We start from the raw sequence: 27,708 nt of genomic DNA, 5'->3' as shown, positions 1-27,708 counted from the left end.
AGATTTATTTTTTGTTTAGGAAAAAAACAGACCTATATGCTACTTATACACTTGGAATTCCTGTTATGCTGTGCATCTATCCTGATATTGTGTTAATTTCTGTTCCAGAATGAAGATACACCACCACCAACAACCACCCAGAAACAATGACAGGCCAGCTATACAAGCTTCCTTAATTTCTCACACCAAATGCAAAGCTGACTCTCAGGACTAGCAAGCTATGCCTTTTTTCACCCTAAATACTGTACCTTTATATACTATGTGAACTAGCAGGCAGGAAAGCACTTTTGTTGTATCTGTTGGAGTTTTTTTTCTCCACAGAATTGACCTCAAATCTATTTATTTTATTATTCTATGTGAACTAGCTTTCAACAGCCAGCACTTGTGTTAAGTTCATAAGACACTTCATTTTATTTATTTGTTTCCTTTGTCAGGTATATTTTATTTGTTTTAATGCAAGCATTTGTGTTTGTGTCTTTGAACCTAAATATGCAAATATTGTCAGAACATCTTCCATGTCTGCATGTGTTCCTTAAAATTGTTTTTTCATCAAAAATATGAGAAAATGTTGAAATGTGAAATAATTTTAGGAAATGTTAAATATTATCTGCTGACAAAAAAGTAAAAGGTTAAAATTATGTCCTGACTAAAACTAGACTAAAATGTTGACAGTTTTTGTTGACTAAAACTAAACGAATAAAATTATATTTTCTTGGACTAAAATAAAGACTAAAATGCTCTGACTTATAGTCGACTAAAACTAGACTAAATAAAAATGGGATGATGTCGACTAAATGTGATAAAAGCTAACAAGCGATGCTGAAACTGGACTAAAACTGAAACTAAATTTAAAAATGGCTGCTAAAATTAACACTAGTTGTAATACACATGTAAAGTGCTTTGAATTGTCCTGTTGCGTCAATGCTCTGCACATTAAAACCTGCCTCGCCTTGCCTTGATAGCCATGTATAGAAACCAAAGTATACAGCATCCAAAATCATGGTCAATGTCCTGGTTTAGTACTGGAGTTCTGTCTTGCTCAGCTGCTGCTAGCTTCCTTACAGCACTAGTGCAAGAGTCACAGCCACACAGTGGGCTTCCTCTAGCCTCTGTTGGGTACTATCTGTCAGTGAAGGTGGATGAGAGCATGCATATTCAACACATCCAGCAGCCAAGCGCTCCTGACCTCCTGCTACTGCTTTGCACTGATGGAGGGGAGAAGATCAAATACTCAGCACTGCTTCTTTGGATTTCCAGGTTTCCAGGAAAAATAAAATACATAAAGTTTATTTGAAGGAGACTGTGATGCCAGAAAAAAAGGGTTCAACAAATAAAACTTTTCCACATTTTGCCAATTTAAGACAAGAACCTGGAACTCTTCTGACCAGGATTTTATGTGATAGAACAAAGCTAAGCTCTAACAGAGTGAAAGGAAAGAATGCAAACTCTTCAGAAAACCTTTATAATTAGAATTGTGAGAAATGATTCATTCAGTTATACTCAGCATCACCAATTTGATTTATGTTTAGCAGCAGCATCCACCTGATTACTGTGACATGTAGAATCAACAAAACACATATTCAGAACCTGCATTACAATATAAATGGAGCCTGAAACCAACATAAACATGTAGCATTACAAATAATAGATTAGAAACAGTGAGATCTGTCTGCCTGGGGGGGGGGGGAATTTATAACACTATGTCTAAGGGGATTAAAAATCTGAAAAGTGTCCCATGCATTTCTATTCAGCCCCCTTTACTTTGATACCCCTGGATAAAGGCCAGTACCTCCAACTTATTTTAGAGGTTACCAAATTATGAAGCAAGATAGAACTTTGGATGATTTCATCTCAACAAGCCGATAAATTATTTAAATTCATATAATTCAATCAAGATATTTATTAGCTATAAAAAGAAAAATAAGAAGGGCACCCCTCCAAATTGAATACATTAATCTAAATTAAGTATAATGTAAAATAAATAATTCATTGTTTACCTGTAATTAAAGAGTTAACTCTGATTTTTCCCTTAATAATTTTTAATTGACAAACCTTTATTAGTATTATGGGATTTAAACCCTTCTGTTATTGGAAACTCACTATTTTGTATTTTTCTTGTTTATTGGTGATGAGCCCCAAACCTTTGAATATGAAAGGCCTCTTTTTAATCTTTAGCTGTCACCATAGGTTTTCTATTGGGTTCAGATGTCTGGGCCACTATGTAACATTATTCTACCTTCAGTCAGAGGTTGGTTAGTTCGAAAAAAACTGTTATGATCAGAATCAGAATCAGAATCAGAATCAAGTTTATTGCCAAGTAGGTTTGCACTTACAAGGAATTTGACTTGGTGTTGTTGGTGCAGACAAAAAACAAAACAAAATAGCAAAATAAGATAGAATATATATAAAATATATATATATATATATATATATATATATATATATATATATATATATATATATATATATATATATATATATATATATATATATATATATATATATATACAGAAGCTATATACAAACAGTAGACTGTGCATTAATGTAACGCAGATAAACCCAAATCTAGCAGGGGTCTCAATCCTTTTTGGGCTTACACAAATTGGATGTTGAGTTTTGTGAACAAAAAGCACATTGAATACCAATGAACACAGCAGACAAGTCAGGAGTAAAGATATGGAGGAGTTTAAAACAGGCTTAGGTGATAAATGGGAAGCTGTCAGCATCTCCCTGAGCACTGTTTAATAAAGTATCTGAAAAAGGAAAACTGTAACTCTACCAACACATGTTCTTCCACCTAACCTGACAAAGAAAACATTAGTTAGAGAAGAAGCAAAGGGACCTGAATGAGCTTCAGAGATTCACAGCTTGAAGGATAGCTGTTTGATGCGAGCTTCACAAATCATGTCATTTTTTAAAAAGATTTTAAAATCTTACAGTGTACCACAAGCCTAGAAGTGGCACAACAAACTTCTATATTAAGGTGGTCTGAAATTTTTGGGCTTGAAGCAAATTGCAGTATAAGAAGTATTTTTTATACTGAACCATAGAGGTGGCAGCATCATGCTGTGGGGTTGTTTTAAACCAGCAGGTACAGGGAAGCAGGTCAGTAAAAGTAATGGATGGAGGGAAATACTAGCAGTAAACACAGAAGAGGCTAAGATGTAAAACAAATTAAACACACCGCCAGGCTCTGACTGCTTAAATCATACTGGCCCCAACACTGCCGAAGCGCCTACCTGTGACACTAAATAACTCAAGGAGCTCAAGAAGTAATGCAATGTTAACTATCTAAATGATGCATGCAGTATATATAACCCTTCCTTGTCATGCACATCCTTGTGATGGTTGGCATATGGTGTAATTTTCTATTTCTTCAAACTGTAAAATCCTTTTAACAAACTAAATTATAACAAAACAAAAATGCTTTCTTTAAACCAAACTATGACGTTCCTCTTATATTTGGTAAATTTGTGTTCGAACATTTTGCAAAAATATTGAGGAGCATGATGGGGTTTTACGTTGGGATCTCCTATGCTTAATTTAAATATTTATCATAAACTCCAAAAAAGATTAATCTATGCATCTTTGTGGCTCCTCAGTGGAGCAGTAAGAAGGTTCTGGGTTGGATTCTCGGCTCGGGGTCTTTCTGCATGGAGTTTTCATGTTCTCACTGTGCATGAGTGGGTTCTCTCTGGGTACTCTGGCTTCCTCCCGCAGTCCGAAAACACTGGCTTCTCTAAATTCTCCTTAGATGTGAGTGTGTGTGTGAATGGTTGTTTGTCCTGTTTGTCTCTGGGTTGCCCTGCGATGGACTGGCGACCTGTCCAGGGTGGACCCTGCCTTTCACCCATTGACAGCTGAAGATGGACACCAGCTCCCCTCGTGACCCCAGACGGGATCAGGCGAGATGGAAAATGGATGGATGGATGGATGGATGGATGGATGGATGGATGGATGGATGGATAGATAAGCCTGTAGGAGCACTTCCACAAAATGTTATACATGATCAAGTTGCATGTATACTTTGACTGTAATAGATGCTCAGAGAAGCAATAAAAGTGGGGCAACCTTACACCAAAGAACCAAAATTATTCTTTCCGCTTTAAGAGAAGCAGAAAACTTCTGACTCATGTGGTCTCATCAGATCAAGATATCCAACATACACCCCCGTGGCATTTTAAGGACTTAGCTTTCTTCTTTTATTCAAAAGCTGACCTCATCTTAATGTATTTTTCATGATAAAGTCAGGAACACAATGTCAGGGCTGTTTCATTTAATGTTGCACACTAAATGGATGTAGACTTTCATAATTCATGGCACACATGTTATGCTTTAAGTTCCTATATTTGGGAATGTTTATTAGTCCCACGTTGCCTGCAGCTAGAGCTTCGTTTGAACTGTGCCCATGTTCTGCAGAACAAACAAAAGCATTGCAGATCTTATGATTGAGAGGCTGATAATGAATGGAGATGTTGTAAAGTTACTATTTCCTGTCATCCAGGCCAATGGTTTTCCTCCCAGGAGTGCTTCACTGTTATTTTTAGGCTGGGAAAAGCTCATCTGCTGTTCCCTAGGTGAAAGGCCTGGCCCATGTGATCCTTTGCAGCACTCTTTTTACATCTTTTGTCTCTTTTTGTCTCTGCTGGCTATTTGACAGACTGGTTGTCTTTCTGTATCATCATCTCCTCTCCCTGAATATTGCACTGAACTTTATTTTTTGGAGATTAAGTAATTTTTCAATCCTTTCTTTAGAGAAAAGGATTATCATCGGACATTTGACAATTTATATCTTCTACAAGCATTCTCCTGTGTAGTTTATTTTTCACAAACCGTACACTGTACTCATTCCTAATCTTTTTTTGTGATGTAAGGGATGTGTGGGTGAACTGAACATACAAGAAGTAAGTGTCAGACATGAATGACGTCCTGGAGCACCTGTGTAACCTGAAATGCTGGAATCCTCACAGGGAGGTTTCAGATGTTTAATAACTGCTGAGCGACTGAGTCAGGTCGTGACTGGAACAAAGCCAGTTAAGATGTAATCTCCACAGCAATATGTAACTGCAAACACCTGAATGCCTTTAGAGAGAGCATTTATTAAAACATCAACACAGGAAGTTCATTATTGTGATACAAAATAAAAAACAGACAGCTAAATTAAACATCTGATGCAAGAGAATGAAAAAAACAAAACATCAGCCTTTAATTTGGCCAAGCTCTTTCAGCTCCTAGGGGTTGCAGCCGCGCATGCGCCATGGGGAACCCTGTTGCTTTCAAGTGCTCCTTATAAACCTCCGACTTACAAACTTCAAACCGATTCTAAAATTATGAAAGTTTCCGCTGAAAAATATGAGTAAATACCTCTGAGGTTGTTGATCTTAATGGATTCTATGAATTTTGCTCTTTTATATGCACATTTGAATGGGATGGATTCCAATTTTTTCTCAGTTTAAATTATTATTTTTCATAACTAGCCTAAAAAACCTACGAAAAGGAAAATTCCTTTAACCTAAAGAGAATTTTTTTGTGTGTTTCAAATGTACATAGTTTATTTTCTCTCTCTCTTGTTTTACTATAGTGTGATCTATATATATATTTATATATATATACAATTATTATTTTTTTGCAGCTCTTTATTTGGCTTCTGTGTTGTTTTTAAGTGCTCTAGATATTGTCTGACTAAAATATCAATTTCCTCTATGCAATGACTATTATTGAGGGAGTCATAATGAGGCCAAGTCACTAAAGAAAATGAGAACAGTTGGTGTTTTTGAAAGAAACAGGTTTAAGGGTGGTATGGTTTATACTAGATCTATACTCCATACTAGAAATGCACCTCAGTGTGGTTAGCAAACTGCCAATAAAAAGATAAATAATGAAGAGGTGATCGTTCAGAAACGCTGGGTGATTAATTTTTCAAAGTTTGTTGGCCAGAAAAAGTCAAATCGAGTATTTTTTAACACCAGTACTAAATCAATAATTAGCATAATATCTTCTCTTTTCTATTGTCGTTAGTATTGTTATTGTTGCGTTTGTTTTTCCTTTATTCTTTTATAAATTTTTATTTACTTACTTATGTATTTATTTTTTATGTACTTACTTATTGTATTTATTTAATGTACCTACTTATTTTATTTATTTATTTTTATGTACTTACTTATTTATTTTATTTATTTATGTATGTATGTATTTATTTATTTTTGTTATTTATTTTTATTTACTTAATTATTTAGAACAACTGGAAAAAGTGCTCAGAAAGATTTGCATACAATTTCCTGCAGCACTTGAATGCAGCACAGACGCCAGGCTTTCCCATCGCGGCAGAGTCCAGAGTGGGAATACAGGCTGAGCTCCACGCACGGACAGGACGCACCGGAATGCTCTGCGTGTTTCTACGTTTACCAAAGAGAGAAACTTCACTAAAGTAAGTTTTTAAACAAAGGATTAAAAGAAGAGGAGCGGGGTGGAAGAAGATATAACATGACTTCAGTAAAGGAGCGTTAAAGTTAAAGAGGATGTTTTGGAAACGGTGAGCGCAGCGTGTCCACTTCAAGGACTGAGCTCCGATTGGAGCGGTATGGCTTGATTAGTTGGAGCGGAGGAGACCTCGTGTTTCTGAGGAGAAGGAAAGTTTACTGCGCTTCTCTTGGATCTACTTTGTGAAACCCCCTCATTGACTGCCTGCTGTCTGAGCCCAGGTTCGGTTCAGGCTCCAAACTGTTGAACATGACCAACCCTGCGCTGAAGAAGAACCACTGGACCTTCAGAGTGACCGAATGCTCCGTGGGGAAAGATGCCCGTGGAGACCTGAACGTGTCTCTGCGCGGCGGCGCGGAGAACGGGGAGTTCTCCTACATCGGCCACATTAACGAGGAGCTGGTGTTTTACAGAGAGGGCAGACTGAACGAAGGGGAGCTGCTGCTGGAGGTGGAGAACATCTCCATCTCAGGATTACCTCTGTACGACGTGCAGACGCTGATAAAGAACTGCAAAAGTCCCGTGAAGTTGAAAACTGTGAGACCAGGTGAGTCATGGAGGCGGCCAGCTGGCTTTTAGGCAGGGGCGTAGCAAGAAAACTTATGCTACGTTCACACCGGACGCAGCAAGAGCAGCAAAATCGCGTCTGCGTTCACACCAGGCGCAGCAGAAGCAGCCAGTTTACATGCAAAGTCAATCGTTGATGCGCGTCAAGGCGCAGCAAAAGGTCCCACAGCGCTTTTTGAGCAGCAGGCAGCGAGTCTGAGCAGCTGAAGCAGCGCATTAGGGGCCTTTAACCATCTGACGCACGTGGCGTGGCAAAGGCTGCTGCTCGAGATGGAAAAATTTAATTTTTGCTGCTCGATGCGCTAAACCAATCAGAGAAGCTGATCTGGGAGCTGGCAGGGAGAGAGACACAGCGCTGATGATACAGAGCGCTATGATCACTCCTCTGAAACAGTTTATTAAAGCCTAAAATAACTTAAAATGCAGAAATCTGCCGGCAGAACGTGGGTGCATTATAAGGGTGGCCAGGCAATAAACTACGGAAGAGGATTAGGGCCAAAAAAATAAAATGAGAAAAATCTCAGAATTCTGACAGCTAACAAACATGTCGGCATCAAACCGTACCCTTGTCTGTTTTAAAGACTAAACTACCTCTCTGGTTTTAATCACCTTCTTCTTTTCCATTAATTAAATAATATCTTTGTGTTAAATAGGATCACGGAAAACGTCGCCTAACCGATGTGTTACTGGCCCTCCCAAATAATACGTCTTTGTCAGTGAAGCTGAGTGCTCCCACATCTCTTCCGTCATGGTGCCCATCAACATTAAGATACAAAATTCTGAGATGAAAGTCAGAATTCCGAGAAAAAAGTCACAATTCTGAGAAAAACAGAATTCTGAGAATTTTTCAGTGGCCCTAATCCTCCTCCGCAATAACCAATGTACACTGAGGGGTGGCCGAAAGCGGATAGGCACCAGAACCTCAGGGTCAATCTAAACAGTTCCAACAGGAAAATAAACAAGCAAAACATCCATATTTTCTAAATAAAGCAAACTACAGCCTTTACGAACAAATAGGCACATATATTTACACATCTGTAATTTCGAGGTAAAAGGTATAGTGGAGAAAATTCTTTCACTTTTGAGTTCTGGGGCATAAATCTTTTCCATTGTTGTTACTTACCTACTTGTGTCAATAAACATTCTGCATAAAATTTATATTTACAAGTAGATATTATGTAGATATATACTAATATCTACATAAATTGATTATTTGATAAGTTTTTTTATTAAAATTCTTAATCTATGATTTCACTGAAGACTCCCCGATGACTTGAAGAGACACATTTTCTCTTTACCCCATATAACACCAAATCTAGTTCTGAAAAGAATATAAATTCTGTACTTATCATCTTTCATGTTAGTATATTGATGTGTATAATTGCCCACAAAAAATTTAAATGTTTTGAATATCCCACTAGAGAGTATTACTGCTGCCACCATCTGTATTAGAGGGGAAAAAATGGTAGGGGTGGCAAATGATTGGCTAATGGTGGCTATGGCCACCCCTGGTCCCCCATCTAGCTCCGCCCCTGCTTTGAGGGTTAATTTGTTTAATAAACAATGATAGGATGAAGCAGACTCAGGTGTCATATGTTCCTAAAAAGTCTGTCTTTTGGCTGAGGAACCTAACCTTAAAGCAGGGGCGCTGCTGAGGGTGGGGAGGTTAAACGCGGTGGCCCCCATTAACCACACAGCCTCATCTGTGTTGATAGAGCATACAGATATTAATAAAAACAAAAAAACACAAATGGCAGGGTTTGGTAATTATTTAACAGAGAAATTTGACAGGGATATTTCATCTTAAATTAACATCTTATAAACCTATATATATATATATATATATATATATATATATATATATATATATATATATATATATATATATATATATATACTTGAAATTGCAAAGTTAGCATAATAATAATAATTGAACTTTATTGATCTCACATTGGAGAAAATTCCCTCTGCATTTAACCCACCCCCTTGGGGAGCAGTGGGCTGTCATTGTGCGGTTCCTGGGGAGCAATCAGGGTTTAAGTGTCTTGCTCAGGGACCCAGATTGCAGGCTGTGTTCATAAACCGCCTGGATGTACGAGATCTTGCCCAATTTGAACCAAAGTCTATTGATCTCTTTGGCCATTTATCTAAAGGAAAAACATTTATTTTTTTTTTACCCATAGATGACCATCCTAAACTGCCAGATTGGGAAACATCCCAACCTGGCAACAACGCACGTAAGATGGGGAAACATTAGCCTTTAGATGCAAAACGCCCTCATGCAGCGCAATATATTTTAAATAAATAAATAAATAAATAAATTTAAAATTTGCCAGATATAATAATTTGGTTTAAAGAAAGCATTTTAGTTTTATTATAATTCAGTTTGCTGCAAGGATTTTACAGTTTGAAGAAATAGAAAATGACATATCAACCGTCAAAAGGATGTGCATCACAAGGATGGGCTATATATACTGCATGCATCATTTAGATAAGCAACATTGCTTTACTTCTTGAGCTCCTTGAGTTATTCACTGTCACAGGTAGATGCTTTGGCAGTGTTGGGGCCGGTATGATTTAAGGAGGCCTGGCCCTCGCACGCTGAAATGCACAGTCCGAACCAACACTTTCCCACCAATGGTGAAACCTATTCTTTTTATGTAGAACTCCAAGAAATAAAACAGTAACTTTGTTGTTATATGTTTTAGCTTTCCTTGTTTTTTTCTTTTGACATTTAGCCTTGCTTGACCCTGAGAGAAAATATGGTTTCCCTTAAAATCTCCCATTCTTTTCTGACTTTGTTTCACCTAACTGCTCCTGAAGTTAGCCTCACTCTTTCAATACAAAAAAGGGTATTTTTTTTATTTGACCCGCTTGTTTATATTCCGGTGCTGTCATTGGTCGGGATGTTTTTCTTAGTTTCCAACCACTTTAACAGGGATGTGAGGCCCCAAGTCTTAATTTACTTTGTATTTTATTGTTTATTTTTATTTTTTCTTGACATTTTAGCACTTTTAAACCCCTAATTCTCTCCTGGTCACACCACCTCTCTATACATTAATGCTCCATGATGGAGTTCAAGTATAAATTCTTGTACAGGTTTCTGGTTCAGACCTTTAGAATATCCGCCATCTTTCTACCCTGTAACACTACCGTACCAGGGTCCTGGCTCCCTGCTTCAATGTTAAATGTTTTTCTAGCTAAAATATTGAAGGAATACGCACACACTGACCTGTTAGACCAGTGCAGCCACTGGTTAAATGAGTCACTTATCAGTTTGGAAGCAGAGTTTGCTGTTATATTTTTGGCCCCCAGAGGAAGTGCCAGCTGTAGAGCACAGGTGGGGAAAATAAACTGCTGATTGTTGTTTCAGGTTCTCCTTTTGTGTTTCCCAGCACCACCCTTTTCAAAAACCGGAAACATTCACTAAGCTTCCTGAACTTTATGCTTACTTGTGTTAAAACAGTTTATACTGAGAACAATGGTAGGCTCCCCCCCGCCCCCAAGCGCCACACATATTTCCCCTGAACTCTGTGTCTGCTCCTCAAGCAAACCTGACTGGCGACATTTCTAATCCACCTTAACAGCAGACGGAGTATCGTCAAGTTTCCCAACAGGGCAGCCAACATCAAACCATCACTGGCCAGTCTGGCCAGTTCATGGTCGGCGTCATTAAGCAGAGCAGGGAAAGTCTGACATTGAGCCACTCAGACAGCCTCACGGTCGAAAACAGAAAAAGACTAACAGCTTTACAAGGACAATTGCACATATTTATAACCTGTGAAAGCTGCCAGCGATATCCGGCAGACTCAGTATGTCGTCGCCTGTATCATAAGCTTAATTATCTTCTGTTGTTTTGATTGGGAAAGGAAGGATGGTAATGAGGCTTTGTTGTTACCTGGATAGTTTTTCCGTTAAAACTCTCTGCAAGTATGCAGAGGCCACTTGGGCTACGTTCACACTGCAGCCTGAAGTGACCCAAATCAGACTTTTTTTTTTTTTGCCCATTTGTGACCTGTATCTGATCTTTCCATGGCAGTCTGAACAACACAGATCCGAGTTTTTCCAATGCGACCCAGGCCACTTGGTTATGTGGTCCTGAATCCGATACGAATCTGATCATTTCTAATGCGACCTGTGTCACATTCATCCGACCTGAACGGCATTCATACCTGACAATGGTCACTATTCTGCGTCTTGCTTTGAAGAAGCAACAAAAAAAACAACAACCATGGTGGACAATGATGTAGAGAGCAGTATTTATGTTTAACCATCTTGAAAAGATTGTGTTTTTATGGTTGGGAAAGATCGATAGATGTGCTTCGGCACTACCATCCATGTCCTGCTCTACTGCGCATGCGTCACATTCAAGTTGCATATATTTGGAAATGTGAACAGCAATGCAAAAAAATTGTATTACGCCAAAAAAAATGGGAATTGAGAATCAAGGCCTGCAGTGTGAACGTAGCCTTAGTGTTTAACAACTCCTCTGAGCTGCTGGATGATATGGAGCGCTCAAGTTTAAGATAATGTTTCATCTTTCCTCACAAATAGCTTGATGGCCAGTAAATCATTTATTCTAGATTCAGTTAGCTTAAAGGTTTCGGGGAATTTCAGCTTGGTCGGACAGGGTTAGTGTTGCAGAGGCTGCTAAATACAAAGATAGAGGTGTTACAGCAGGTGTTTTTAGGTATTGGCTAAGAAGGCCTTAGCTTACACTAGGGGTGGGCGGGTCTTAGGTGAGGCTATGCTGCCAAATTCATCTTCGTTTGAAGTCCCAGCTCACATTGAGAGCTGTAGGAAGATTATTAGGTAAGGGTCCCTGCACAGTCTGGGCAATTAGATTTGGTTACTTGGTCTGGATACGTCAAGAAAGAGAAAGCGACAATTTATAATATTTTAATAGTTGCAGGACTTATCCTCTATCATCTTGTCTGAGAGATAGATCTGGTTGTCTATACGTTTGTCCATCTAACCAGTTTTTTTCCATGCATCAACGTCATCATGCTTTAATGTTTCATGTTTCTGAAGAATGTTTGAGATGAACAATTTTTAAAAACCCTGGATTGTCAATGATGCTGGGTGACATTCAACAGAAAAGATAAAGGAAAGTAAAAATAACTGTCTTGAATATTGATGCTCTTAATTGTCCTGCAAGAAATTTCAGTCTGGGGAGAGGGCTGTTTAGAAACATGTGGTTAAAAAAAGAGAAGGAAAAAAAGACAATGGACTGTGACAATCAGCGGCGACAGCCAGATCGCTGGAGAACGGCTGTCAGTCATTGCTTTAAACTGGGGGTGTTGGATAGAAACAATAAAGAACACCATTAATGTAATAACTCGCACTGTTGTCTTAAAGACATAGAGAAACATCAGTGTTTCATTTTAAATTAAACATAAAAAAACGTCTAATAATCCTTTTTTTTTCTTTCACTTCCCTCACACAGAATACATCTGACCCTGCTGGGCTGGGTTTGTGTTTAAATGCAATAGATGCTTTAGGAAATCATCTGTCCAGATTATTTTGTGGGATTTAATTAGTTTGTCTTTAGCGTAGATGGCTCTACACATGCAGCAACTTTTCTCACACTGTTTTGAAATGTATGCTTTCTTATCTTTCCTATTTTGAAGAGTTTGCTAGGAGAGAAATGGACCTCGGTGCTGCGCTGCTTTTTCTATATCTTATTTACCCCATTTACACCGGTACCCTTGAAAAACCGTGCCGAGACCAGTCCGAGCTCAGTAACTGAGATAACTTACAGTGTGTAAATGGAAAGCAAACTGAACTGAACCGAGTTAGACACAACCGGACAGCGCTAACTGCAGACCAGTTCAAGAGGTGGGTTCGGCTCGGTTTTTCCATTGCTCGGTTCTCTGATAACAAGAGCTCATGAGCAGAACGCGTCATCTCCGTCTGGCTGCACATCCCGATTCACACTCCATTCCAGTAGTTGGCGGTAATGCCCCTCTGGAAGTTGCCTGCTAACCAACACAAAACAGAAGAAGAACAACTATGAAAAACATTTGAAATCTTCTTCAGGCAACATTTTAAATAATGGTTTTGGTTGCCGTCTTCGCCTGACCTTCCTTAAACACCAAAGTACAGCAATAATAATCAAGCATAACTTTCTGAATGTGACGGGCGCCGCCATTTTGATTTGCTTGATTCCCTCCTTCTTCGTCTTCTTCTTGTTGTGTTTTATAGCAGTTGGCAAACATCTTTTGGTGCATTACCGCCACCAACTGCTTGATTTCCTCCTTCAATACTGGCAGTAATACTGCAGATTGTCACTAGGAGGCGTGGAGTCGAGCAACCGAGACAGCGTGATGTGTAAACGGTCATCAGAACCAAGCTCGGCCTGGTTAATTGTTCCGAGCTTTTTCTCTTTCAAGTCCTGTCGCTCAAATAAAACATGGCTTCTTGTAAAGCATGTTTCCATGTTATGCTACGTTCACACCGCAAGCAGCAGAAGCAGCTAGTTTACATGCAAAGTCAATGGTTGGTGCGCATCTTGGCGCAGCAAAAGGTTTGAGAAGCATGAGCAGCGCGTCATGAGCATCGGACGCGTGCAACGCGCTTCAGAAGCAGCCGCTGCTAGAGTTGGTAAAAAGTGAACTTTTGCTGTTTGACTTGCCACATCAACCAATCAGAGAAGCTGATCTGTGAGCTGGCAGAGACACGGACACATTGCTGATGATACAGATCACTATGATCACTCCTCTGAAACAGTTTATTAATGCCTAAATTAACGTAAAATGTCAAAACCTGACATTAAAATATGTTAGATTTTATTATTCTGGTGCCTGCAGTTTGGATTTTGTACATGAAAAAAGCCTTCCAGCTGTTGTGAACACTAGCGGAAAACCGCGAAGGTGCGACCGGGCCAGAGGCTGCTGTTGAAGGGCTGTCCGAGATCTGAAAGGCTCAGACAGCAAAACAATATTTGAATGCAGGATTATAATCTTGAACTGATCACATAGATTAAGTTTTCAGGCAGACTTTCTCACTTAAAGACATATTAAAACTACTTTTTACCAACTGATCACAGCAAATATAGCTGCTATTGTTACAGGCAAAGAAAGGATAGGGTAGTTCTGCCCATCATCCGCATATCAGACCCACTTTTCGACTTTGGCCGAAAAGTGGGTCTGATGATGCTTTAGCTGCACATAGGAACTAAACTTATACAAGCATCACAAATGAAGCAGCACACGCATGTTTTTGCAGCTCCTGTTGCTTGTGATGTGAACGTAGTATGAGAGTATGTGTGGAGCATACGTCAGTAAAATTATTTAGAGTAGGAGGTTCAGAGGTCTGGTCGGTGTGAAAAGTCACCCAGATGTGACGCCCTGTCCACCTCCCATTCTCCCTGCAGTCTGTAACAATAGAAGGAAACTCTGTCCCCAGTTTGAACCAATCAGATGTCTCACAGGCCCCAACCTTCCCCAATCCTTCTCCCATTTTTTTTTTTCCTTCCACAGACCCATCTGGGAATGTTGGGTGTCACAGCACCACATGATGAGATTCCATTTCAAGTTTTTTAATAATTCACACTGTCTGGGAATTTCCCTCCCTAATCAGCCCTAAATGGAAAAACTTGCTTGGAAACCAGGACCATCTGTAAAATCTTGCGTGGCCTAATTTACACGCCGCTTGTGCCACTTTCGCACTCTAATCAAGTGAGATGTAAGAAGAGGTGTCTCAGCTCACCAACGCACACAGAGGTGCACAAAGAAATGTGTTTAGCGACGTGGGGGCCTCCTGACCTGGGACCACACATGCAAACTCGTATGTAGTAAACACTGAAACGCACAGGCAGTTGTTGTCTGAGCTTAATGAATTCCTCTGCAGCAATTAGTGTTTTCTCTTGATAGACAAAACAGAGTGCAGCAATAAACAGAGATTGGCCTTGACTTCGTAATATTATTTTTCACCTATTCCAGTACCTCCCCTCCCACTGCAGTGTAGTTTATACATGCAGGATCCAAACAGTGGTGCTTTGGATTGAGAACAATGCTGTTTAGAAGTTGAACCTACTGGTTATGTTTCCAAGCATTGTTTAGATCCTGCTGAGGCTCAAAGTACCACCTGGAAGTATTCATAGCCATTCCATTTCCTCCAGTTTTGCATCTACAAACCTCAGTTAAATTTTTATTTTTTGTGATTTAGTAACTTAAGGTAGCGCATAACTTGGTTTTGTGTCCAACCATATTTTCCTGAATTCAGCTGCCTTAGCTCTCATACCCTGAGATGAAATCCAATGCAACTGTTTTCATTGTCAGCAACTTGCCTAATTAGCAAATGGGGTCCCCATGGGTGATTTATAAAACGGGCGGCTCTGTGAAGGAGTCAGAGGGTTCTCCCTAGGGACCCAAAATGCCCTCGTAGTCCCAAGAGCCAGATGTAAAACTGGAGTGGATTGATCTCTCCAGGCTGTCCAATCAGATTCCCCCAGTCTTTATGTTTTGTTGATACTCTGGAATCATTTAGAAAGCATCAGAACAAACTCTTTTCCTCTTGATTTTTTTTTTTTTTGTAAATATAATTTTGATTTTTTTTTTAATCTTTTCCCTTTTTTATTAATTACTTGTCATTTATGTTCCAATGCATAACTTTTTTGTGTTTAATGTTTGTACTTGCTTGGTTGGATTGCTTTTTATTTTTACATTTTATTATATCTGCTGAAGGTGCTATATCCATAAGTCATAATGGATCATATTAAGGATCAAACAATCCTAATGAAGTTCTGCAGACAAACGTTCAGCAGAAACTCTGGAGGAGCTTCAGAGATCCCCAGCTCATGTGCCAATGCCAGTCAATGTTGGGTTAGGGTTCAACAGATGTCCTATAAACATGGGAAAAGGTGGAGTTTGGGATCAGACGGAAGTAAAATCCAGCCTAAGACTTACTTGAATTGGTTAAAAAAAAAAAATAAAATTCCCCCAAATTTTTTTCTTTTTTAATCCGTGTATCATTCGTTCTTTCTATTTTCAATTGCCAATCAAAAAACAAAAAATAAAAAATTGACTGGTTATTTTGTTTTTTGTTTTTTATGGTTAAACCAAAAACGAAAAAAGGATTTGTTTTTCATATATCAATTCTAAGCTCAGATCAAGAATACGAAATGGAAAAACGGACAGCGACGCATAATTTGATTTTAATATTTAATCGGTACAGTTTACGTGACCCGGAAATAGCTCTTTGCGCAGCAGTTGGGGTAATGAAGTGGCTACCATGGCGACGCTAGAACCATACACTATGTTGATCGAGAAGCTGTTTGTTGTTGCTAGTTAAAAGTACAGTGCACAGAAAAGTTTCAAGACAAAAGTTATACCTGGAAAATCCTGCTGATTTTCTCCGTTGTCATGTCCTCCTCCTTAAGAGTCACACGCTTGGATCCTCGAAATAACACGTAACTGTCCATGGCTGATAGGTCCGACTGCCTTATCTGGTGCAGCTTGATCGAACGTGGTGGGGGTAAGCCGATTGTTTTTTTAGCTAACGCTCCACCAAACTTCCGGGTCACGTAAACTGTACCGATTAAATATTAAAATCAAATTATGCGTTGCTGTCCGTTTTTCCATTTCGTATTCTTGATCTGAGCTTAAAATTGATATATGAAAAACAAATCCTTTTTTCGTTTTTGGTTTAACCATAAAGAACAAAAAACAAAATAACCAGTCAATTTTTTATTTTTTGTTTTTTGATTGACAATTGAAAATAGAAAGAACGAATGATACACGGATTTTTTTTCCATATTGACTTTTTTTTTCCTTTGCAAAGATACATGTTTGGCTCAAGGGTTTCATTAGTATCACAACCCTGAATGCTGTCTTACTCAAAATGCAGACTCCTAACTCACCTGTATGGATCAGCATGCTAGCTGCTATTCTTCACTGTTTTCTATGTGCCCATAAAGACTAGATTGAGAGAGTTAGCTGGGATTCAGTAATTGCATCTTTCATAATTGCGATTTTATTGCAACTGCAATTGATGATCTCATCCTAGCCTCAGTTGTGGAGATGCTTAGCAGCAATGTGGACGGCACAGAGTGACTGAGTTTAGGATGAACGGCATATGTACCTGTGTTAGAATGGTCCAGTCAAAGTTCAGACCTTAATCTAGTGCAAAATCTTTGACAAGATGCTCTAATCTAATCTGCCAGTTTGTGTTCTTGTTCTGTCCACCTTATAGTCTCTTGTGTCAGCTGAATAATGTTCTAAAGCAAGGTAAACTAAAGCATTTTAATCTTCTTGGATTTATGTCACTAAACGGGCGTAGTCCCTAAAGCAGCTGTAAGTGTCTCCAGGAGACGAGGACACAGATGCGTCTGTAGAAGAGTACGCTTTTAAGCCTTGACACATGAAAGCGGCCGTATCTCTCTCAAACCAATCAGGAACCCCTGAGCTGAAGCATCGGTTGCTGTGTTTGCTCCTCAGAGGTAAATCATATTAAAGAGCTGGTGTGACAAATGAGGCCTTGGTAGCTATAAATTTCAGGAAGCATGAAATATTCCTACTTTATGTAGACGTTTGAGCTGCTTACACGCTCAGATTTATAACGGTGTTTCTGATTTAACTGGCTGTGTGTAGATGCACGTTGTTTATGGCAGAGTTTGCTTATGGAAGTGTTTATTTCCTCTCCTTCAGCAGGAAGTCGGATGCATCGATTTCCCCTACAGTTCCTCCACCTTTGTGTTCTCTGACACCACCTTCTATCTCCTAGTTAGAGTTTGGGGAGTCGACTCTGCCTTTAATGTCAGGGAGTGTGTTTGTGTAATGTTTGTATAAATGTTTAGAACCAGACGTGTTTACGCCTTGAGATTAAGCTCTGTGTTTAAGTGTGCTGGACAGACCAAGAGTTAACGGCGACGCAGAGCATGAAATGCTGCCCCATCAATGCAACGGGAGGTATTCACACACGGGTGCCTTTTCTTTGCTTGTTGACTCAAGAATTGTCTTTCTGTCCCTAATTAGCTTGAGTGGAGGCTGTTATATGGAGTGTGAATGGGAATTGGTCACACTTGGCACTTGCAGTTACACACTCTGTCGGAGGCGAAGAATGGCCGACTGATTTATTATGGCGAGTCTAGTAGGGCGGCGGAGGGAGCCACCAAGGCTTTCCCCATTTTAAAGGATTCTCTTATTTCTAGTTTTTTCCTCAGAGAATGCCTAAAAAGAGTTTTAAATACCAAGCCTGAGAGGTTTGAAAGTAGTCGGACTGGATGAAAAATACTCTCAGACAGGGGCCCTTTTTCTTCTGAGGATGTACAATGAAGATGCTCCAAACCAGCCTGCTGTCCTCATTTTATAGCTTAAGCTTTTACCAACTCCAGCCCATTTTAGATGCTTTCCTCCTCATAAAGCTTCTCTTATTTACTGGCTTCTCACTTAGTTTTCAAACATCTGATTGAAACAAAAAGCTGTTAACTTAATACTTCCTCCCTTAGTTACCTACTTCTTGATGAGTAATCTAGTGACATTTTTGGTTACATTGCTCTTGTTTGTTTAGCCTTACTGTTATCGTCTGAAAGTCTTGCTCTCTCTCTTGGTCCTATGGTGAAAAGCAAGTTGAAAACGGACCAGTTTCGGTCTCCATCAGATCTCTCAGCTCATCTCTGACAGATACAGCTCCTCCATACTGATCCTTAAACACTTTTCAGGTTACAGTATGTCATTTAATGCACATGGCTGTAGGGTATTAGGAAAAAAAAAGACGAGGGGTTATTTGTGTTTGCAGGGTAAACGGGCTGACGTGTTCAAGTCTTTCTGCCGGCTCCACTGCTGTTAAACTTGGTTGAGACGTTGCTGTACCTTCGGTTGGGATGGCACTGAAGAAACTTGATGGGATTCATAGTGACTGAGGACATTATTAATATATCTTAGTGTAAAGCCTGTAGCACATGGATATTCTGCAACAATAAATGTTGCTCTTCTGGAAAAAGCATTGTGTTTTTTTTTTTCTCCTCTCTGGTTCCTTTCTCTATAGAATGGTGGGGATGTAACCTACTTTAGTCACAAATAGTAATTGTCAGCTTTTTATTGCGTCCCCCGTAGATTAATCCCTCATCCTTCCTCAAATATAAAAGCCCTTTTCCTGAGGTCTGCTTCCTCCTTTTCTTTATCTTTAAATAGATCCATCCTAAGGCCGAAGGGGGCTGTTTACACTCATCTCATTAACATGGTGTCTTTGGGAAGCTTTTTTTTAAACATCCACAAGCACACGTAAACAAAACAGAGTATCCACAGGTTTGATGAGCAGTCTAGCCTTGATTAAGAGGATTTAGAGAGAAGACCACAGCAGTGAGCAGCAACAAGACCTGGAAGTAGGGATAATGCTGCACACAGCAGTGTTTGCCTTATCCCTCCTCCTCCTCATCTACTCTCCTTTCTTATTGGACGCCTTATTTTCATCAAACCTGCTGGCGTTTGAATATGTCGCATTCGCCCCTATGGGCCAGCTAATTCTTGCCTCTGTCATTTAGATATTTCTCTTTAAAGACGATGAATGGTTAGACTGATCATTCCACAACAGTGGCGTATTGGGGGAGTCAGAGGGCTCTGTTGGTAGCAGTCAGAGGAGTTTTGATGGTTTACAGCATGGAGAAGAGGCTGAGGATGTTTGTTGTTCTGGTTTCTTAGATTCAAAAGGTCAAAGCCTCAGAGAAGGTTTTTATTTTCCTTTTTTCCTTCAAAGATTTTATTTTTTGTCTGAAATTCTGTTCTTACAAATGTTTTATTGCTTTGCAGCTTGTAAAGAGAAGTGGAAAATCAACAAAACATTGGTATCAGCAAAGCCCCATATTCTTGCCTTTATAATTAGAAATGCTGAACTATGTTTTTGTGAAACAACCTAAATAGCCTCTCAATCCTTTGGAAGTTTCAGCATAACTTTTTTTATTTCTGTACTTTTTAAATTACATGAATCATTTAGTTTTTTGGTTTTGGGGGGAAAAAGTTGCCCTGGTTGATTTTAGTCTCTTACATTTAACCCAGGAGGCATTAAATATTTTGTTTGATTCAGTGTTTTGACTTTTGTTCATTTTTTTCCCCAAGAAAATTACATTTTTCATCATGTTAGCTGAGGTTGGGTTTAGAGAGCTCAATAATGTCCTCTGTGTCTTTGAAACCAGCCGGTTAAAGTCTGTAGACTCGACCTAGAAGGAAAAAAGAAAAGAAAACATTCAGTGCTGTACAAGCTGGCTTCCTTTAATGTTTTGGTAATGTCTGACTTCCTGGCGACACAGTCACAGGCTTTGTGTGTATGATTGTGTGACATAAAGGAACGGGCATTACGATTATGAGCTCTTAAAGGTCAGAACTACCATCGCTGAAACGCAACAACAGAAAGATGTCCTAATTTTTCATCTCTTAAACTGCACAAGACAGTCAATACAATATGCACAGCTTAGTTAGACAAGCAGGGGCTAATTAGCAAAGGCAGGAAAAGGCTTGAGCCTTAATTATGAGGTTGCTGGTGTCCATCTTTGTCTCTGTGGTTGGTTTCATTGTGTGGAGCAGACGATCTCTGTTTCACATGAATCCATCACGTTTCACCCCGCGGCCTGCGGCTGGACCTACAGATTCCCTCAGGTTCCCAAAATCCTCCTCAGGTCAGCTTTGGAGCAGGCTAACGTCATTGCCTGGCACGTTTATTAAGCCTTAATGGAGCTTTGGAAAGTTTTTATTTTTTATTTATAAGTCTAGATCCATTACAGCACTTTTATACTTTTTGTAGACTTATGCTAATTCTCCACTTTTAAGGAGATAGGAGTATACATGGCTTTCTCTTACTTTCATCTCCCCTGTTCAGGCTTGAATGTGACATGAAGATAAATCCTCTTTAGATTAAGTCTCTTGGCTGAGAAAAACTGGAATATGAAATTGGATCTAAAACCATATTCTGCTGCAGCCTGAGATCAACCACATGTAGTGAGAGATATTCATTCCTTTACTTATACGTGTAGCTTAAATATCTAATGTCAGGGTTAAACACGCACTTTTATTAAATACCTTGTGTTTGGATAAATAACACTTGCAAACAGCAAATGTAATTAGTGATTAATTAATCCAATCCAATCCAATCCACTTTATTTATATAGCACAATTTCAATAATCACAAGGTTTCCAAAGTGCTGCACAAAAAGATAAAATCAATAAAAATAAATAAAAGTAAATAAAATAAAAGCACTGCCCGCACAGGATAAAAATGTTCCATGAAGCCATGGCACATTTTTTTCAGTATTTTCATGGATTAAAAGGATAACTTTTTGAAATGTCATACATGGTTTTATGCACTTGTGTACTGTTGTCATTTGAAATATAACTGATGATGATTCCTGGTCATGCCAAAATGGCTCCAACTGACCTGAGGAAGTGAATAGGTAAGGTGTTGCTGTTTACCAAGTTAGTTCTTCCCATTGACCCTTCTGGAAAAAGGCAGAGGGAGAGAAGAGCAAAAACATATTCTTTACTGGATTGAAAGAGAAGCACTGAGAGCTCTGATAATTATAGGAGATAAAAGCTGTAATTATTCTTTCAAACTTATAAATTTTAAACTTAGCTTGATCCAAATACAAGTGTGTAACATTTGAATTTAGAACATTGAAATACTGTAAAAAAAGTTTAATATTTTTCTCCTTTTTCATAAAATCAAACTCAAGATCATTTAGATGCCAGGGTTGAGTATCGGCATGGGTGTTGCGATAGGATATGTATCGCGGTACTTGGATCACAATACCATATTATTCCGATATTGCAATGTCACTATATTTTGCAATATTTTTTCCTATCAAAATTAAATGTATAGATAAAAAAGCCAGTGCTGTGTATGTTCATCAGAAGATATTGATGATTTAGTTATTTTGGTATCCATGTTGTTTGGGGTCTGAGTCAGTCCATGTCTTCCACTGTGAGTGCCTCCACTACAGATATGGTGCAGCTCCGCAAAGCAAAAGGGTTTCACAGTGTCATCTGACAGAGTGGCGGTGCAGAGTTAGCCCACCTCCCCTCAGTTTTAGGTAAAAATATTTAGTTTTAAAAAAATCGTTACCAGGAACTGAAAGGTCGATATTGTATCAAGGCAGCCGAAAATCACGATGTATCACCAAAACGATTTTTCCCCCACACATCCCTAGTAGATGCATTACATCCATCCATTCATCCATTTTCTTCCACTTATTCCTTGTCAGGGTCACTGTCGGGCTAATGCTTATCTCCAGCAGTCTATGGGCAAGACGATGCATTACACTTAAAGTGAAATATCTCAGGATTTGATTTACTGGTTGTGGCCTACAGGTAAAAAAACAAACTTTACTTTAATCCTCAAAGATGTTTCTTAGTTTGGACATTTGTAACCCATGTGTACCTCAGCCTCACTCCACTCCTTCTGTAATGACTACATGTTGTCCGAGTTAAAGGAATAGTACACCCAAAACATGATTAGCCTTCATTTTCTACTCACCCCCATGCTGAACAAAACTCTGGAGTACTTTTTTGATATCTCAAATGCATCTGGAGATCTGGGAGGCTTCTTGCTGTCTGCTGACATTCAAATAATGGAGGTCTATGGCGCCCGAGACAGAAAGGTCCACAAAAGTCCACAAAAAACGTGTCAATATTCCTCCATACTGCTCGTCCAATGTATTCCAAGTGTCCTGAGTGGGTAGCATCCAGAATTTACTCGAAACGAAGTGATTTAGAACGTTTTAGAGCCTAAACAGTAGTGTATAGGATTTCCTAATAGCGCCCCCATGCGCGCTCACGATTCTACGGAAGCCGGCAAACTACCAAACCAGCGCATTCAGCTCGGCAAAGAACTCATGCTCTTCCTCAACACTGAAGTCCTCAGACATTTGTCTTTCGTTGTTTCTTTCTTTGTACAGGTAAACAGCACATTTCTTCTTCTACGCTTGCATTATCGGCAGAGCAGACGCTGATGCGCACTTTCTTCCGGTTTGGTCTGCCGGCTTCCGTAGAATCCTGAGCGCGCATGGGGGCGCTATTAGGAAATCCTATACACTACTGTTTATGCTCTAAAACGTTCTAAATGACTTCGTTTCGAGTAAATTCTGGATGCTACCCACTCAGGACACTTGGATTACATTGGACGAGCAGTATGGAGGAATATTGACACGTTTTTGTGGACTTTTGTGGACCTTTCTGTCTCGGGCGCCATGGACCTCCATTATTTGAATGTCAGCAGACAGCAAGAAGCCTCCCAGATCTCCAGATGCATTTGAGATATCAAAAAAGTACTCCAGAGTTTTGTTCAGCATGGGGGTGAGTAGAAAATGAAGGCTAATCATGTTTTGGGTGTACTATTCCTTTAAATCTTCTGAAATGAAAGACAAGACATATAACATGTTTTCATGATATTCAAATACTCTAAAATGTTCCTTTTATAATTTTTTATTTAAATTGTATGTTTTCTGTCCCATATTTTAAAGGGCCTGTATCATGTAAAATCAACTTTTATCTTTCAACAAAGTTAGAAAGCTTTTTCTTTGTCATGATCAGAGATCCAGTGCTTAATTCATGCATCTCTGATTAATGTTCATGAGTTCCATTCTCTGAGCAGCAGCCCCTTCCTCCTGTAAAAATCAGCAGATTAACGCCATATATGTAAGCAGACTTCCTGCAGGAAGCGTCTACATTGACCATGCTGCGCCCGCACTTTAGACAATTGGCCAATTTCTCTGATCAGAGGTTTATGTTTTGCAAAAAGAGATTACTACGACTCAAAGTTGAGACAGAGTCGCTATTTTCTTTCTTAACTAATGCTAATTAACGCCTAAGTCGCAAAAATCTGTTTTTTGGCATTTAGAGGTCTCTGACTGTATTAAGCCTTCAAAAGTGGTGTAAAATTCCGGCATGCTTTTTTCAGTGTTCAAAGAAAACAAATGTATTTCATAACTTGATATGCATGTTGTTCTGAAGTCATTATTTCCTCATATTTGCCTACAGGTAACTTTGAAAGGCTTACAAAAACGTGAAATATGACCTTTTTAAGTCTTACTGGAAGTGTTATTCTCTGATTTAAAAAGTTTAATCCTGATTAGCAATCTAATGCTAAAATTAACTTCATAATTAAAACGCTTTAAAAAGTTGGCTGTTAGTATTTAGATGCTGTAATAAAAAGAAGTGTCATCTGCATAGCCATGTGGACTTTGCCAATTTAGCAACCTCAATAATCTGCTTCCATTACTAAGATTGTTTGTTTGTCAGTGGTTATACATTAATTATTTTAATTTCTCTTCATTTTAAATGTGACTCATGAATCAAAATAAGATACACATACATTTAATGTTCTAACATTTGTCATTTAGTGTCTTTTTTTCAAAGTTAAAATGATAGAAGACACTGATGAAGGGGATTTAGCAGTTAATAAGCTCTTGTTGGAAGTACACTAAGGAGTCTAATCTGATGCCCATATGTAAATAACATAGCATGATGCGTCATCATCATGACTTTTCACAGACCCTCTAGGGTTGTCATCATGCCTCTATTTTTACTTTGTTTGCTGCACACGGTCTGACTGCTCTTCATGGAGGCTCTGTAAGCGGAGTTCTACCCAGATTGACCTCTGCTCACTGCTGCTTGCAGAGCTTTTATGTGGGCATCATGTGATCTTTATTTGTATGTTTGGGCCAAATGAGCAGGATTGTGGGGGAAGTGGTGGAGATCCATTTGTCACATGCCAATGTCCCATCAGCAGCTCTGCAGATGCAGACACACAGACAGTCTTTGTCATGTAAAGACCCATGATCCAGAGAGAAATATAAATGTGGATGCTTCTCCTCCAGTTTACATACAGGGTTCTTATCGTAGGTTTTCATTCTCCTCTTTGACTGCTGTGACCCTCCATTCTGTTCTGTGCAGGAATGCTGTGTTTACATAGCTGGGTCTGGCTGAGATTAATGTTTTAGTCTCTCAGGTATCTGCTGAGTGTCATTTGTAGTTTTTTTTCTTCTTTTTTTTTTATAACTCGTAATATTTTCCATAATCCAACTAATATGTCTTCTCTTGTTGCCAATAAAATGCTGGAATATTAGGTGTATTTACGGTTTCGTTGTGAAGTTTAGCCCAAACTACAGGATTCTCCTTGTTTCTAGTGTGTTTCACCGCCCAGTTTTACCTTATGCTGTAGATCAGCCCCCTTAAGCAGCTTCTGGCACATAAATCACTCCAATAACCAGTTAAAGTATGCAATGATAAGATTTTCCAGGAATCAAGCTCAGAACAGATAGGAAGGGAAATTTAACAGTGCTGACATGTAGCACTAGCCACGGTATGTGTCTGACATCTTAAAAGGACTCCAGGACTATAGGGCATCTCCTTTCTGACCCAGAAAGGCTTTTGAATCCCTCAGGAACCCATAAGAGCAAGAAAGAAATCTGGGATTTTTAGACTGTAAAAGCATTTGAAAACACTCATTAGTCTTTTTCAGTCCTATTTATGACCCGTCCTCCCATTATTTTAGAAGTATTTGGTATAAAGTTAAATGGAACAGATGGGCCAGCATTTGACCAAGAAAACATGGTATTTAGGAATTTCCAACTCATAGGATTTGCAGGGGAGAGAAATGTCTTGGTCCTATTGGACCTTTGACATTTGCAAACCTGTTTGAAAAACAGCCACAGATGGATAGACACTAACCTCTTTGATAATTTTTAAGCAATATTGATAATAAATTCAGCTGAGCGTCCTTCTTTCTGGCTTCATCTTCTCTCAAAGTAATTGATTCTCCTGTTTTTGGAGTGTTGGAGTGACGACACTGCCTTGCCTCTAGGTTCAGAGTCTCGACGTTGACTAGTTGACTTCAACTCCAGATAGCCGCAGAATTCCTCCACGCTTTACACCTAGATGGTAGGAAGACATCTTTGGCATCCCAGAGATGAGAAATAATTTATGATGAATAAAAAAATAATAGGTCATATTATGAAAACGGACTGCTGTTATCACTGAATTTATGAGTGCTCGGGTCCATAAATCTGATTAAATTCCTAGTTTGTGCGCACACTTTGCCATATCGTCCCTTTCTAACCAATATTTATTATCTGTATGGAAACCATTTCATACCATTGTTCCCAACCAGGGTGCCAACAGTTCTTATTACTTTGTAGCAAATATTTTTCATAAATCATTGAGACAAATAGTTGTAGAACGATGACGTTTCATCTCTCATTATTTTCCAAAATATTTTTCTTTTATTCTGTTCCCCGTTTCCACCAATGGACTCTTGAGCAAAATGACAGTTTCCACCACTAATCAAATCATCATGCCTCTAAGGTACCTCCTGCTGATAAACATCTCTAGTTACATAAGCAAATATGCTTTCAGAAGAACATCACTACATTATAGACATTGCAAAGTCAAGGTCAACATGACCAGCACCTGGACCAGCACCTGGTCCAGGATCTTTTTTACAGTGGCCTCTGTCTTTGTCGTTCCTAATCAGTGGTCCATGCTTTGAAATGATGATGCATTGCTCAAACAATTTCAACACATAAGGGAATCACCTAGTTTCTAAACTCATGTAAGAAAAGTCAGCGTTAGACTGCCAGCGAACACAAACGTCCCTCCATGTCCTCACGCTCTGCTGGGCACCAGAGCTCGTAAATTAGACAAGAAATCTAATTTCCCTGTGGGGTTCTTGGGCTCGGCGTGCACACAGACCCACTGTTTCTTTTCAGGGGGAAGTTGATTTCTATTCTTCATGATGTAAATGGGCTGATAAAGGGAGAGCTGGAACTGGATTGTGGCCTACTTGCTTGCTGAGTCACTGTGGACCAGAACTGCTCTTTCTGTCATACTGGGCCTTCAGAGCAGAGCGGTCCACTACACACAGCTGTGTGTGTGGCGAGGGGGTGAAAAAAAATCACAGCGTTTGAACAATGTTATCACAGAAAACAGCTGGAAGAGCAGACTAGAAATGACTTTAATAAGTAGAGTAACAGCCATACCTGACATCATACCCCTTCAGTTTTCACCTACTTTCTATTATGTTTGAATCAAAGGTATTTTTATCAGTTTTTGTTTATTGTATTATCTTTATCTTGACGGCTTCCTGTAACTCCCTTTCCTGTTTGTCACATCCTGTCTGAGTAAAAACTGACAATAAATGTTACATTTAAACGGGCCTCTGCAGTATGATTCACCACCGGGAAAGATACCTAGATGTGGTGTACTCAGACGTTACAAAAGTGATAATCTAGCTTTGGTGAGTAAAGCCATCAGATGAATTAGTTGTTCCTCTCTGAGGCGTATTTGACATTATTCACAGTTTATCCTATTGGCTTGTAACCTATGATTAGATTTATTTCCACATATAACATCAAGAAGTTTGTAAAAGATCTCGGAATAAAAGAAAAGTAGCAGTGACCAGCTGTAAGTAAGGTCCAGAACACAGAATGTAGACTTTAATGCATAACACGATGGTCCTTCCCTATTGAATGGTATAGCAAATGGCGCGTATAAGGAGTCTGAATACTGAAGGTGCAGACAATAAAGACCTTATAGAATTGCTGTAACGATCTGATTGCAGTAGCTGGTGGGGAATTGAGGCTCACATAATCAATGTTATGCTTGTGACTATACTTAAGTGATGTCATTATTCTGAGGACCTTGCAGCGCTGAAACCTTTGTTTTCATAGAGACCAGT

General features: G+C 39.1%; 1 protein-coding gene across 7 annotated transcripts in view; it reads left to right on the top strand.

Moving 5' to 3' along the window:
• The first annotated feature begins 6,324 nt into the window (after window positions 1–6,324).
• The window catches only part of magi1b (membrane associated guanylate kinase, WW and PDZ domain containing 1b), a 182,531-nt gene continuing 161,147 nt past the window's right edge, over window positions 6,325–27,708 (top strand). For all 7 annotated transcript variants that reach the window (XM_038277888.1, XM_038277887.1, XM_038277884.1 and 4 more), the window contains exon 1: window positions 6,325–7,027. In XM_038277888.1, coding sequence (XP_038133816.1) covers window positions 6,730–7,027 — 298 coding nt within the window. In that variant the 5' untranslated portion in view covers window positions 6,325–6,729. The remainder of the gene's footprint in view (window positions 7,028–27,708) is intronic.

This window comes from Cyprinodon tularosa, unplaced genomic scaffold (assembly GCF_016077235.1).
Source record: "Cyprinodon tularosa strain WSP-4 unplaced genomic scaffold, ASM1607723v1 ctg135, whole genome shotgun sequence".
NCBI lineage: Eukaryota > Metazoa > Chordata > Actinopteri > Cyprinodontiformes > Cyprinodontidae > Cyprinodon > Cyprinodon tularosa.
This window is presented reverse-complemented; position numbering and strand designations above follow the sequence as displayed.